A 14,474-nucleotide genomic window follows, 5' to 3' on the forward strand; every position below is an offset into this window, starting at 1 on the left:
GACTTAGCAAAAATGAACCATGACTTGGGTTTTGTAGACCCAATATACAGGTCGCCCAATGTGATGGCTATTAAAAACAGTTTTCAAAACACTTGTTTGTTTCACAGCATCACAGAATACAGAATGGGTAAAGTTGGAAGGTACAACAGTGGGATCATCTGGTCCAACCTCCCTCAGGGTCATCCAAGAGAACATGGCACAGGATTATGTCCAAACAGTTCTTAAATATTTCCAGTGAGGGAGACTACAAAATCCCTCTGGCTAACTATTCCAGGGCACTGTCACTGCACAGGAAAGAAGTTTGTTCTCATATTCAGCTGGAACTTCCTGTGCATCAGTTTCTGCCCATTGCTTCTTGTCCTACTGCTTGGCATTACTGAGCAGAGCCTGGCTCTGTTCTCTTGACACTTCCCTGCAAATACTTAGGTACAGTGACACGGTTTTCTCTCAGTTGTCTCTTCTTGAGGCTAAACAGACCCAGATACCTCAGCTTTTCCTCATAAGAGAGATGATTCAGTCCCTTAATCAACTTTATTGCCCTCTGCTGGACCTGCTCCAGGAGCTCTGCATCTCTCTTGTCCTCAGGATCCCAGAGCTGGACACAACATTTAAGATGCGGCCTCACCAGGGCTGAGCAGAGGGGCAGGATCATCTCCCTGCTGGCAATGTTCTCCCTAATGCACCCCAGGATCCCATTGGCCTTCTTAGCCCCTAGGACACACTGCTGGCTCATGGACAGCTTGTTGTCCACCAGCAGCCCCAGGTCCTTCTCCACAGAGCTGCTTTCCAGCAGGTCACTCCCAGCCTGTCCTGGTGCCTGGAGTTATTCTGTCCCAGGTGCAGAAGCCAGCACCCTGATTTCTGAAAATCAAATATTTTCAAAATTACTGTTATAAAAGTGGAGTCATCTAAAATGCCAGTATCTTAAAAAATTAGCCATTTGAATGCCTTTTAATGTTTGCATCAACTCAATGATGAAGAAAATCTCTCCATTCCAGAAAAGTAATGAATTATGACTCTGCATTGTGCTTTCACAGAATTAAGTCACACCACAAAAGATTTTTCATACTTCAAGTAACACAAAATTCTTAAGAATAAAACATTTCCCTTTTTATAGAGAAATGAATAACATACCTGATAGGAGTCATTCCTACCAAGAAGATTACCTTCAGTCATCTTTTAAAGGAAAAAAAAATTACAATCATCTATAATGACATATTCCTTGTGTCCATCAGCTTATTTTCAGAAGCACTGTCATTATGAGATGCCAATGTTAACTTACAACACAGTTAGAAACCTACCTTTCAATAAACCGCATGGCTTCTTTTGTCAGCCTCTGAGTAAGGTTCTTATAGGACAGTGGCTGCTGGATAATCTGATGGTCCCTCATTAAAAAGCAGTTTAGTTGTCGAAAATGATAGAAGAAAAAAATCAAAACCACAAGTGAAATTGTGATTATTAACAAGAAGTAACCCAATGCTTGGCAGGGTACTTTGAGAAGACCGATGTACTGCACTACTACCAAAGATACGAGGGCGATTCCAGTGATTTGGATTGGGATGACAAGGTCTTTCTGAACTCCTTTTAAAAATACACTGCCTTGGCCAGGTTTGCAGTCTCTAAAATTGGTCACAGGAAGGCCATAAAAGTAATCAAATCCATGACTGAGGGGGTGGTGACAGAAGTCATTACTGCTTTCACAGTTCATCCCAAGATGCCACTTTCCTAAAAAGAGAGAAGGACAGGGAGTATTTTTGTAGTTAAATGATCAAACTTACTTTTAATGTGCATTATTTCAAACATGAAAACATCACTATCTGATTGATATCCCCCTGCTCCCAGAATTTACTGTGTGGATCCCTATTTTCTATTTAAACTTTCTTTGTGCCTCCATCAAAGATGTTTTTTCATGCCTCCCTCTTCATCAGTTAGAAATAACTTAACATGGATGCTGCTGAAGACCATTAAATTCTGAGTGGGCTAGCAGGTCATTGAAGAACAACAGAGTCCTGACAGTTAACTTTGGAAATTAAGTATGTGCAGCTGTCATAAGAAAATACTGTTTTGTAGCAGCTACTGATTGAAGAGGAAGAACAAATATGGAAGTACAAAATATCTTTGCTGAAGTTTTTTCTGGCAAATAATTTGACTAGTCAAAAAAGAAAAAAAGACAAAGAATAAGAAAATAGTAACAAATAGAAAATAAATCAAGAATAGGAAAATTATTAAAGCATTTATTATTTAAATGATTGCAAAATCTCTGAAATTGTCAATATCCCTCAATATACACATATATATATAGTAAGGCAAATTATTTTGTATTTATATATTTCATAGATATAAATAAAAAACAACAGTAACAAGTAAATTACTGTCAAATACTATCTCTCACAGCATTTTGTACCACTAGGAAATCACTCTAATTCTGCAATAATGTTGGACACTGTCTGACATAAGAAACCAGTGAGCCTGATTTGCATTATACTAATACAATCTATATTCATGCTGATTATGGTAAGTATCTAGATAATTCATTCTATGACTCAGCTACAACCTCTTACCACATGCTTATGCATTGCTTAGCACAACAGACCTAATTGGTAGCTGTTATTTGAATCAAAATGCATAATTATAAAAAAAAATTCAAATTCAGTTAAGCTTATTGAGATGGATTATGGATAGAGCTATGCCTTTGCTCTCAGCAAGAAAATGTGCTAAATATTTTAAAAAGCATGCTGGCCTTGACAAAACAGATGACATTATATACTGCTGGGACAAACTTTATTTATTTTTCTGAATCAAACACCTAAACATGACCAGCATAATTCAGGGGTTGTGATTGCAAAATAAATAAACAAGAAAATCTACAAACTCAGTAAGTCTTCATTCTCATAACTTACCCCAGAGAAATGTGAAATACTTGTTTCAGAGAAATCAGAATACTCATGGCAGTAAATGCAAAACAGAAAAAAAGCATATATGGAATTTTCCCCTTTTTCAAACTATCCCAGCTTTAACACATCTAGAAGAGAGTCAAACAGTCCTGAGCATCTCCTCCTGGGTTGCCAGAACAGCATATTCATCCTGCACTTTTTAATTTGGCTGTGATGCAGGTACTGCAGTACCAAATAGGGTGAACATGGGGATCAGTTCTGCTTTTTTAAAATTTAGCAAATTAGCTGGCTGTTCTTATTTGTCTTCCACAAATAACACAACTGAGAATGGATGAGAATGTCATCAACAGGATAAGAATGTCATATGCCTAAGTTCGTCTGTCAGCAAGGGTGGAGAAAAAGCTCAAAATCTTGAATCTGAGTGCTTAGTTGAGTCCAGTTGCCCTCATAGGTCTTTTGATGGTCTTAAGTTAAAAATAACTTCTGTATATCATCAAAGCAGGTATAAAACATTTTCAGGTCTGCTTTTGTGCCAGTGAAATGAATGCCTCTACACCTTTCTCATTCCATTCAGAACTTTTCCCTCTCAGATGCCCCCTCACCTGTGGACGTATTCGGCTGGTGGTATTCTGAACAGAATTGTTCTGGTCACTATTTTTGACATGGTCCAATAAAAATTATTGTAGTCAATTAAAAAAAAACAAGCAGTACACACCATTGTACTGAAATTTCAGAAGTTATAATGGTGCTATAAAGGGCTAGGTAAGGCTGGAACTCTGATTTTCATTCCCAGCCCCCAAAGATGCAGATTTTTGAAAAGAAATGCTTCAATTTTTCTCTTACGTTTGAATAAGTGTCTTAATGGAGTAATCATAAAGCCAGATGTGTAATAGCGTGAGAATGAAACAAATGTCATCAAGTTAGATAAGTGATTTAAAGGTAGAGGCTTATAATCAGGAACATAAATGCTCTTCAGGCTTCAATTTTTTTTTTTTTTTTTTTTTTTTTGCTATTACATGTTAATCTCAAAAAACCTGTAATTCAGTAAAAAAATATGAAAAAGAAACTCAAACAAATTAAGTATATCTTCAAGGTCACTTATGTAGTGGATTTTTTAACTGGATCTCAACTACAATCCAGGATAGAAAAACCTTGCAATAACAAATTAGAGCAGGGGGAAATATAAGTTCTATTTTTATTGAAAGGGCTTCTTTAGCAAGCACAACAAATTGTTCAATGTCAAGACAAACTTGGGCCTCAGAAAAATATTTCTTGAGAAGCAACTTAAGCCAAAGCAGAGACCAGGTTAGTAGGAAAAGCAACAGAAGCCTCAGCTCAAATTATATCAGGACCTGTGACAGAATGACACAACTGCCATTCTCAAATGGCTGGGGAGATAGAAGGTTTTGATAGATCCTGCACTACTCTGAAAAAGCATGTGATGGCTGGGTCCACAATACATGTTTTGTTTCACTCCTTGTGACAATAACCCCTGCCTTGAGCTAGTGCTTGAACAGATTACTGTGCTTTAGATTCTGGGGCCCTTCTGAATCTGAGAGCAATGCAAAAGGCTCTCATCTCTTTGCCAAGTGATGCTTCATAGAATGGACACTTCACACAAGCATCATAAGCATTTCAACAGATTCTACCAAGCTTTTGAGTGAAATTTAGGCTGTTAATTGTAAATTATGAGTACCATAATAATTTGAGACCTAGGCTTTTTTCCGTCTCCATCAGCCACAATTAAGACTTCTGCAGAGCGAAAGCAATGCAATGAAAGGCAAGTGGAAGTGAGAGGCAAGCCCTATTCAGCCAAGAAATTTTACTTGAAACTCCATTTTTCAAAATGCAGAATCCTGAGGACACTACAGAAATCCATGTTTCCCCTGTACTTTTCCATCAGATAGTGGAAAAGGGAGCAAAGTGGTTTTGGTACGAAGACTGATTTTTATATAATGATATATTTCTTTTTGAATGATTTTTTGCTTTTCAGATAAATGACAAGATACAAGATGTGGAGCAAGATGCAAACAGAAATATTTTGTGTTCTTAGGAAATATATTTATTTGAAGTACATAGCAAAATTTGTAAAAAGTGTATGTGCATATGGTATTTACATGGACAGATTTTAGGCTGTTTTATGAATAACTGTTGTACTATCTCCACTCTATACACTCCGTCAATCTTGGACACCTTACTGCTGTGATGCCCAAACATTATAATACTTCATTCTGAAAGAAATAAGCACCAGCTATCAGTTAGTATTTTAGCTTCGGAGATAAACCACATAGGTGGATTTTAAGCTTCTCTGGATGCTGGACAACACACTGGATAGCAACAGTGAGGAAAAATTAACCTTTACTCAACTGTAATTGAGTACAGCAGTTGTTAAAATACTATCTATCAAATTTAAGGGAATTTTTTGCATTATGAATTGCTATATCCAACAAAACATGAGCATTTCTTCCCACTGGAGAAATACGTATTCTATGCATCAGGGTTTTTTTGATAGAACTTCATTTTGTTGCAGATCTGATTGTGTACTTTTGTGACAGATCTACTGGTTGTCACCTTCTTTATGTCACAAGGGAAAACAATGAGGTAGAAAAGTGTATATATAAAGTAGATTCATAGATAAAATATATTTGGGACATATCAAACAAAAGAAATCATTTATTCAGAGGACAAAAAAAATTTTAAAAAATAAACAAAAATTCACCCAGGGAAGAAAAATAATGTCCTCAGAGAGGAGATTGGCAAAAAAGATAGAAATTACACTACAGGCTTGCAGATCAGAAAGGCTTCAAATTCCCCTTATACCAATCCATCACTGGTGCAGGATTTGACAATTAATTCTTTGGGAACTGCTGAGTTAGATTGAACCAAGCAAAGACTCCCTGACCTAGACCAATATGATGTGATAAGAACACCAGCAAAAGCAGAAAATGTACTGGTGAATCAGACTGCTTATCTAGTCTTCAAATCTACATAATTTTTCTTTCTGTCATTTACATATGCTTTATCCCTAATTTTAATGCACTTCTTGATTTTTGGAAACCTTCATTATACTCTAAGGATATGGTAATATTACATTTTATGGTCTCATAGCTATCACTCAGGCCACTTGGAAGAATTGTTCATTAAGCATCTTGGAGAGAACTTCTGAAGATCTAAGTGGCAAGCTGTCATGTTGCAGCAAAAGTAGTTAAAAAAAGAATATTAACTAGGTCAGCTCCAGAAAATGAGTTGTATTACTGTGCTTGTTACAAACAGAAAAAAAACCCAGCCTTTAATTGAATATGGAGAAATAGAAATCAAGTCCACAAGGACAAATTATGAACGGCTTTTTTGTACTATGGTTCAAATACACCTAAATGAAGTAAATTTCTGGTAAGAATTTCTGGTTTTCTACTTTCATTCTTTCAGGATATCATGGTATTTTATGCTTCATAAGACTGGCGTATAGCTAAGTAGGATTTTTAGTTAGAACACTGACACTGGTTTATCTACATAATACAGATGTTTTTTGAACAGTGGCGTGAATTGTTAGCTTTGCTAAACAGCCTGGTTTTTTAAACAAAAATTACTTTCAAAATTCCAAGTTTCTGTTTCATTTAAAAAACAAATTGCGTGCATCTTTCATCTAATTTAATTTAGTAATATTCCAGTATGATGTTCTCTGCACAACTATTCCCTGGCAATTCCAGTAAAGAAACACATTATATAATACAAGTTGTACTTCTCAAGAATCTTCTAAAATATAAGCAGTGTGGAATAAGTCAGTGGCCAAATTAAGAAAAAAAAAATCTGAAAACTTGAATGTTATACTTTTATGACATTAATTCCAATTCTATTTAATATTAACCTAGTATGATTTCTTTTGCCCATCACTGCATATTTATGCTGTGATCAGCTGTCTGAACTATCTTCATAATGAGAGAGAAATATATTTTTATATTAAATATCTACCAAATAATATGAAACATTTCCTAGAAACATCCATTTCTGTCTGATGACTAAGACAGTAGCCCAGGTACAGTGTTATTTACTTTATGAGAATTTAAACACTGGTGAAATTAAAACAACCACAGCGCTGACCTGTACCCCTGTGATCAACCCCTCATTGTCTCTCTGATGTAATCTAACTCCTATTTATACAGAAAATTTTTCATGAGCTTGACTAATTTTCAGTTTGTTCATCATGTTTCTTCAGTACCTGGCAAAATGAGACTATAACTACACAAGTGAATTAGACATACTTACCTGACTAGTGTTTCACACAGGCATGGGAATGTGCTCAGCTTTGTTGCAGAAAAATAAATTCATTATGCTGTGGGGGAGAAAAGCTTAATGCAGGCCCTTAAAAGCCTATATGGGAAGCTAATGTTCTTTTCATTGAAATGAAAGAAAACAGTGCTGCGCATGTCTGCAATTTTACCTATTAGAGCTGTTGCATAACCTTTCTGCTTCAGGAGTTTGGAAAAAGTTATTTCTTCAGAAGGAAGTCCTCCAGAAGAGGCAGAAAATAAGAAGACACCAACTCGTGAAAAGGCAGCCATTCCTAAATACAATAAAAATGAATGAGACCAGGATAATACAAAGAAAGAATTTCCAATCATTAGTTCTGCATGCACTTTTTTGCCTTAGGTGGTATCACTTAAATGACATATTACAATCAGACACTAAGTGTTGCAAGTGGAAGATAGAATCATCCATTTAGCCATGTGAGGTCTTTCCTGTATTGACACTAGCAACAGACATGGAGAAAAAAATTCTGAGCTTATAACCATGGGGCCATGGGGGCCAGCCATCACATAAACAGCTCCTTCTGTAGACTTTCTATGGTATAGCAACATTTTAAGAAGTTGAGGTTGCATAATTTATTTTTCTTGTACACGGAGAGGGAAGGAAGATGAGAACTAAGTGAGATCATTCCCAAGTTCTACTTTGAGAATTTCTTCTGTTCTCATATGTGGTTTTCAACAAGCCTTTAAGGTTTTTTGAGAGAAGGCATATTGAAATAGGGCAGTCTTAATGCTGGGCATGTAAATATCATGAGGTCAGAAAGAGCAAGAGGGAATCTGATCCTGTAAATAGAGTGGCTTGAGCTGTCAGCATTAATGGGGTGCTCCAGTGGCATGAAGACACATCATCCAATGTACACTGACTGAGTGAGTGCACTAAAAGAGCATCAGGTACTGGCTAACAAGACAACATCTAAATAAGGCACGGTAATTTCTATATGCTAAGACTCTGAGAAACACAAATGAGCTTACAAAGTGCTCTCAGGATGAGGAACTTGAGAGCTCAGGTTCATGAAAATTAGATTACTAGGATTCCAGATGAGAGCTGGCACTGAAAATAGACAGTAAGAACAGAGAATATCTATGCAAATCTGTGCAGATGTATCTTCAGGAAGTCTAAATTATGCAACTGGATGATTACAGTGCCCAAGTTACATGACTGATTTAGACAACCAGAATCCTCCCTCAGGTATCCCTTGTGGTTACATGAGAAAATGACTCGTTAGACTGGTTTATTAAAGAAAGCTCAACCTGCCCTTCAAATGCTGACTTCTGTTTTTCATCCCAGAGAGTTTTTCTGATCAACACTTCATATAGCTTTAGCCATATATTTATCTATATTTTACTTATTTATATTTATTTTTACATATTTCAAGCTGTTGCAACTGAAATCAATGTAATTCTGTTACTCTACTGATAACTTTATCAGAATGAAAGTACAGAAGCATGACTTCTTTTTTTTTCCTCATTACCTTTCTCTGAGCTTGTGTCTTATCCAATACAGCATTTTGGAATCTTTTTCTTCAGCTCTATTAGCAGGAGATTTATATTTCTAACATTTTTTTCCACATCATGATACTAGTGTCGTCTATAATAACCCTTTACTAGTTCTTCACTGGTATTTGGAAGCAATCCATATTTAGAAATTTTGTAACTCAAGTAAGACAAAGTTCAATTTTTGTACCTACATGGAAATGATTAAGTATGTCTGAGAGCTGATCAGTGAAGAAAAAAATTAGTTCAAGTCCTAATTTTTCAGAAATAAGAACAAGCAACATAATGGAAAGTGACCTGTGACTTTACCTACAGTAAATATTAATAGCAATATATCTGTAACAGGTATATAAAATTTTCCTTTGCAGATGAATGTAATGGAAAATTTAGCAAGTTATATTAGCTGGCACTTTTGCAGAAGCTTGTTACTTGATTTGAGTGAGCACAAATGTATCAAGTAGGCTCCAGAGTCTTGCTTTGCTTTCATTCCCAGAAGCAAGGACAGGATGTTTTATCACTAATGAACAAGTGATCTGATTAATGTATAATGATCCTTGCTAAAAATGATGTTAAGGGAATGTTAAAGTTGCATGGCTAAGCACTGAGAGGCTGAGTCCCAGCACACTAAAATAAACAGACTAGATCTTCATGGACTCAAATAGGCTTTGGATCAGGTACTTTAAAAGTAAGAGAAATTAAATGCATGTATTCACAGGATACTTAATGCTGTGTATGGGTAGATATGAAACAAAAATAACACTTCAAATAGATGAGAGATTTTTTGCTCTCTTCTCCCCAGTTTTCAGGGCAACTTGAGTACTTTAATGAACTGTCCTGCCCCTACCTCCCTCCTACAAAAAAAAAAAATAAAAAAAGAAAACCAAAACACAAACCTGAGAAGTATTTACATGTCTGAGAAGTATTTATATTGGGTTCTTTTACTGAGTCTTTCTATCTGCATCTCTGTGGTGTTCAATACTTGGGCTGCCCACCAACATAGTGGGAGCAGCCTGAATGCAATGGAGGCAGGTAAAGAGCCTGGAGTCACTGAATAGTGGAGTAATTTCACAGAATCACACAGAATCACAAGATATGCTTAGTTGGAAGGGACCTACAGGGATCATTGAATTCAACATCCAGCCCTGCACAGGACATCCCCAGGAGTCACACCATGTGCCCCAAAGTATTGTCCAAACACTTCTTGAACTGTCAGGTTTGGTATACACAGCATTTGAGGCGAGGCCACCCTCGCACAGAACAGTTCGGGACAATCCCCTCCCTTGCCTGGATGGTGATGTTGTGCCTGATGCAGTCCAGGACATGGCTGGCATTAAATAACCACAGTCAGATTGCTTTGTTGACATTTAAACAAAAAAAAAAAATTACTCACTAAAAAAACTTTATCTTTGTGTCAACTCTTCTGAAATATGAAAATTCCCCATATATATGAAATATTTCTAATGTAGACCAAGTCTGCTGAGCTTGATCAGTCACTGAAAGGACTAATAATTTACCATTTCTTAATCTGGTAATGATAAACAAATCAAGGAAGGCCAGACAAAATACCTACATACAGTTTACTGTAAATAAAATAAAATATTTATATATAAATAAAGTGATGGGATTTTACCTGATCTTATAGGATATCTCCCTGTCAAGAAAGCTGCCCTGCTTGGAGTACAAAGTGGGGATGCTGCTATATGCTGAGTAAGTGTCACTCCTTCCTCTGCTAGCCTGTCAATATTAGGGGTTCTGGAAAAACACAAGCAGGTGAAAAAAAACAAAAAAAAAACAAAGATGGTTATTTGGATACAGGCATGGTAAGAACAAGGTATCTGAAGCAAGAACTATCAGGAAAATCCAGTTAAAATTTACTGTATGTAAATTATCAAAAGCATGGTGGGGTTGCAATTCCAAATACTATCATGTCAAATATTTTTACATTAGGTGTCTGAACAGAGACACTGTAACATTGCATTAAAAATATTTTTCTCCACTTTCTTCTATTCTTCACGGCCAGTGTTAAACTGTAACATCTGGAAATACAGTATTGCAATCCTTTTTAATGTGTTACTTAACTAGAACTGTAAATTTAAAACCTTTTTGCTTCAATAATGAAGGTAAGAAAGACTAGAGCAAGGTTGTGCTTCCTTGCTCCCTACTTGGTGCCTCTTCAGTCTTTCTCCAGCATAAACTTTTTGGAGTAGGGATAATGTCCCTATGTGGTGCTATAAGCTATTAGAAGAGATTCAAATGATTATGACTCTGTGTTATGCTCTATATTAACAATATCTACATGTCTGACATGATTATGTCTGCTGTATTAGACCCAGGGGCACAACCTAGCCTCCATATCTGTATGGGAGACTTGTCTGTGACCTGGCTCATCATACAGATTAAAATTGGATCCTGCAGGAAGAAATCCTGTGTCCTTGCTTCTACAGATAAAAATTACTAATGCAGTCTGGCCAGCAGCTGCAGCAGGCTCTAATAGCTCTCTGACCCTGGAGATTAATGACCATGACCTCAAGGCACACTAGTGCTCCCATCATCTAAGTCTGAATAGTCAGAAACATTAAATTTCCAATGGAATTAATTTCTATCTGTAAAGTCACCTACTGATAACAATCACTAAGATGAAAATTCATCATATTCTAAAAATCTAATTCCAAATTCTCTCAGCAGAGAATATAGATCTTGGGGTCGTTCTGGTGCCTGTGAGGGGAGTGATCCAGGCATCAATGTTCTATATATTTTTCCTTGTTTAAAACTAGAAGCTGTAACTTGATTTGCATTTTTTTCTGAGTTATGAGAAAATTTTACTTATAACTAACATCAGCAGGAAAAAGAGCATTTAACATTTGACAGACAGTGCTTTTAGTCTGAATGTTTGATTTAACTTTGCCAAAGAATTTGCACCTCTGAAACACAATGGCCGGATATCACTTGCTCTGTTTACACAACCATCACATCTAAGCTGGTACCAAGAAACATCCCAGGGTGCATTATTCAAGTATATTAACATTTGTTTTAATTAATAGATTGGCTACTGTATGAAGATAAATTAAGGGCAAATATCAGCTCTTTATTTCAAATTAGTTAGCAACAAGCTTGTCCCAAATCACGAGTGCTTCAAAATACATTTAATTCATAGTACTTGTGTCGTGTACATTATAGAAGAAAATTATTGATCATACTTTAGTTCTCTAGAGCTACCTTATTTGGTTGGTTGCTCAAACCTCTGTTTTTAATGCAACTTTTCAGCAGGATAAGTGCATTAGCTAAGTCTTTGGTCAAAAAAAGGAAAATAATAAGGAATGAATATTCAAATCTCTGGAAAAGTTATTAACTTTGGTTACTCATAAAAAAACCTAATCACACTTCTGAATGCTCTGGCGTTTTTAATTTTAAAAATCCATTGAAAACTATGTATAAAGCTATGGCTCCACCAAATTATCATCCTACCTTAAGGTTCTGTTCCCATAACATCCCAGGTCTCCAATACCAAGATCATCAGCCATCAGTAAAACTATATTGGGCTTTGAAACACTGTGTGTTTTGATACTGTTTATGGCACACTGGCAAATTATTAGAAGTAAAAGGAGCCCCATCTTCTTCCTGGTGTGTAAGAATAGGTGGGAAATATAATAAATAGATTGTTAATCTAATTTATTCTTATTAGTATGCTTTGCATAGTAAAAGAAAAAAAAAAGAAAGATTGAATGCTTTTAGATGGTGCTTTTTGTCTTGAAAGTTTTTTAATGCATTTTTTCTCTCATACTTCTTAAAAATAAAGATGCATGTTTTAGTATGTGGCTAATTTTTCCTTCCACTCCTTTACACAGGTGAAGCCTTTAAATAAAGACAAATAAAGAACTAGGTACAACCTCAGTGACAATTTTGCATCTACAAATGCACTATATAGCAATAAATCATAAGAGCTAAAAATGTTTGGCATTTTTGTCTTTTTTTTTGTGTATTTGCTTTTTTTTTTGTTTGGTTTGGATTTTTTTGTTTGTTTGGGCTTTTTTTCCCAGCTACAAATGTTATTTGAGGAACAGAGAATCTGAAATAATTTATGACCTAAACCTCCAAGGCTCACTGAAGAAAAAAAAAAGCTAATCAATTCCACTAATGAAGTAAATTACTGAATTTCTCTTCAACAATTTCTCTTTTCAAAAAAAACCCCGGTTGAAGTTTCTGGAAAGGAATAAATACTATGGAAAAGATGGTGAAGAGATGCACTATGAAATTATTTTAAGGAGTGTTTAAGAAAAGGCTCTTCACAAACATTACAAATACCAGGGTCTATAGCAAAATCAATTAAAAATATTTTATATCATATCACAATGTTCTATAAAGAATGCCCATGCCATATCCAACCTAAAACGAGAAGAAGGATGTATTGTACACAATACACCATACCATTATACGCTTTTATAGTAAAAGAAGAGTATTTGCAGACATGCATGATATGAACGCTGTTTTACCTTAATCAGAACTTGTTGTGCCCCTGTGTTAAACTGCACTGACCATGCCCTGACTGAAACTGAGTGCCTTCAGGCTGTAATGGACTGTGCCAGGCACACACATTAAAAATAACAGAAGCTCTCTTCTGTCTTCTTAGTAAGATTCCCATCTTTTCTGGATGCAGGCAGCCTTTTAAAAATGCAGGCAAGGCATGAGTCACACTTGCACTCTGCATTACTCTCAGACAAGAAGTGGAAGAAACCAGGACTAAGGTAGAAATTTCTAAGTGAAAGAGTAGAAAAAGGAGGTAGAGACAATAATTTCCAGAGAGAATGGGGATACCTGGTCAAGAAAGAAAAATCTTGTAAATCAATGAGTTATGGTAGATAATGTAACTGAAGAGAAGATAAAGAAATCAAGACTGAAAGACCTGGTACAAAGAGACTAGACATTAAGGGAGACAGATTCACAAAGAAATGAGGTGGGTAAAATTATTTGTAGAGGAGACAAAATAGGTAGAACTAGAAGAGTTTACTCTGACATTAATAGCAAAAATGGAAGTTGATAACCAGCTGGAATGAGAATTGCAGGCAGAAATGAGGGGAAATGGCACAGTAATAAAGAATCTAGAAGGGATGACTGTACAGGAAAACAAAACTGAGGAACAGAGGTGAGAGAGAACTGAGAATGTCTGAGAGGAAACAGCTGAGGAGTTATTATTACAGTCAATGAAGAGAACTGATTGGAAAGAACTTGGGAAGAAAAGATTTGGGACTAACGTAAGTGAGAAGAGATCAGAATAGTAGGGATCAACCAAAACAGACTGGGACTTCTGATTCCCAAATTCACTATTGCTGTCTGTCAGAAAGTATAGGTACAAGGAGGGCTTTAACTCTTTTAGTATGTTAGCTATTTTTTACTGCTTAAGGTTCATTTTATAAACACTTTGGTGATCATAGTTCTGGCTTAGACTTCAGCCAGAAGTCTCTAAAGATCCCAGCCTTATCACTGCAGTATACTGTTCTCTTGTTTATCCCATGGAAAGCAATCTACTTTATTTCAGACATGGAAAATAAATACACAAACTATAAGTCTAAAAGAGCAAATGCATTTCTGCATAGGATACATCTAATTCATCCTTCATCAAATAACCATACTAATGAAGCTGTGTAGCCCCAACTATAGTGCAGACTTACCTTTCTTCCCTGATAGGATGAACAAAAGTAATTTGCTTCCCATGCATTCCAAGAGAACAATTAACACCTAAAATGACCTGAAGACAGGAACAAGCTGCAGCCAGATCTTATGTTCC

At 36.0% G+C, this 14,474-nt stretch overlaps 1 protein-coding gene across 1 annotated transcript in view; it reads right to left on the minus strand.

Annotated features, from left to right (window-relative positions):
• STS (steroid sulfatase) overlaps positions 1-14,474 on the minus strand; it is a 97,764-nt gene that overhangs the window by 72,074 nt on the left and 11,216 nt on the right. The window contains exons 2-5 of the mRNA XM_053935502.1: positions 12,158-12,310; positions 10,323-10,444; positions 7,333-7,455; positions 1,302-1,725 (exon numbers count right to left, since the gene is read on the minus strand). Coding sequence (XP_053791477.1) covers positions 1,302-1,725; positions 7,333-7,455; positions 10,323-10,444; positions 12,158-12,303 — 815 coding nt within the window. The 5' untranslated portion in view covers positions 12,304-12,310. The remainder of the gene's footprint in view (positions 1-1,301; positions 1,726-7,332; positions 7,456-10,322; positions 10,445-12,157; positions 12,311-14,474) is intronic.

This window comes from Vidua chalybeata, chromosome 2 (genome assembly GCF_026979565.1).
Source record: "Vidua chalybeata isolate OUT-0048 chromosome 2, bVidCha1 merged haplotype, whole genome shotgun sequence".
Classification (NCBI taxonomy): domain Eukaryota; kingdom Metazoa; phylum Chordata; class Aves; order Passeriformes; family Viduidae; genus Vidua; species Vidua chalybeata.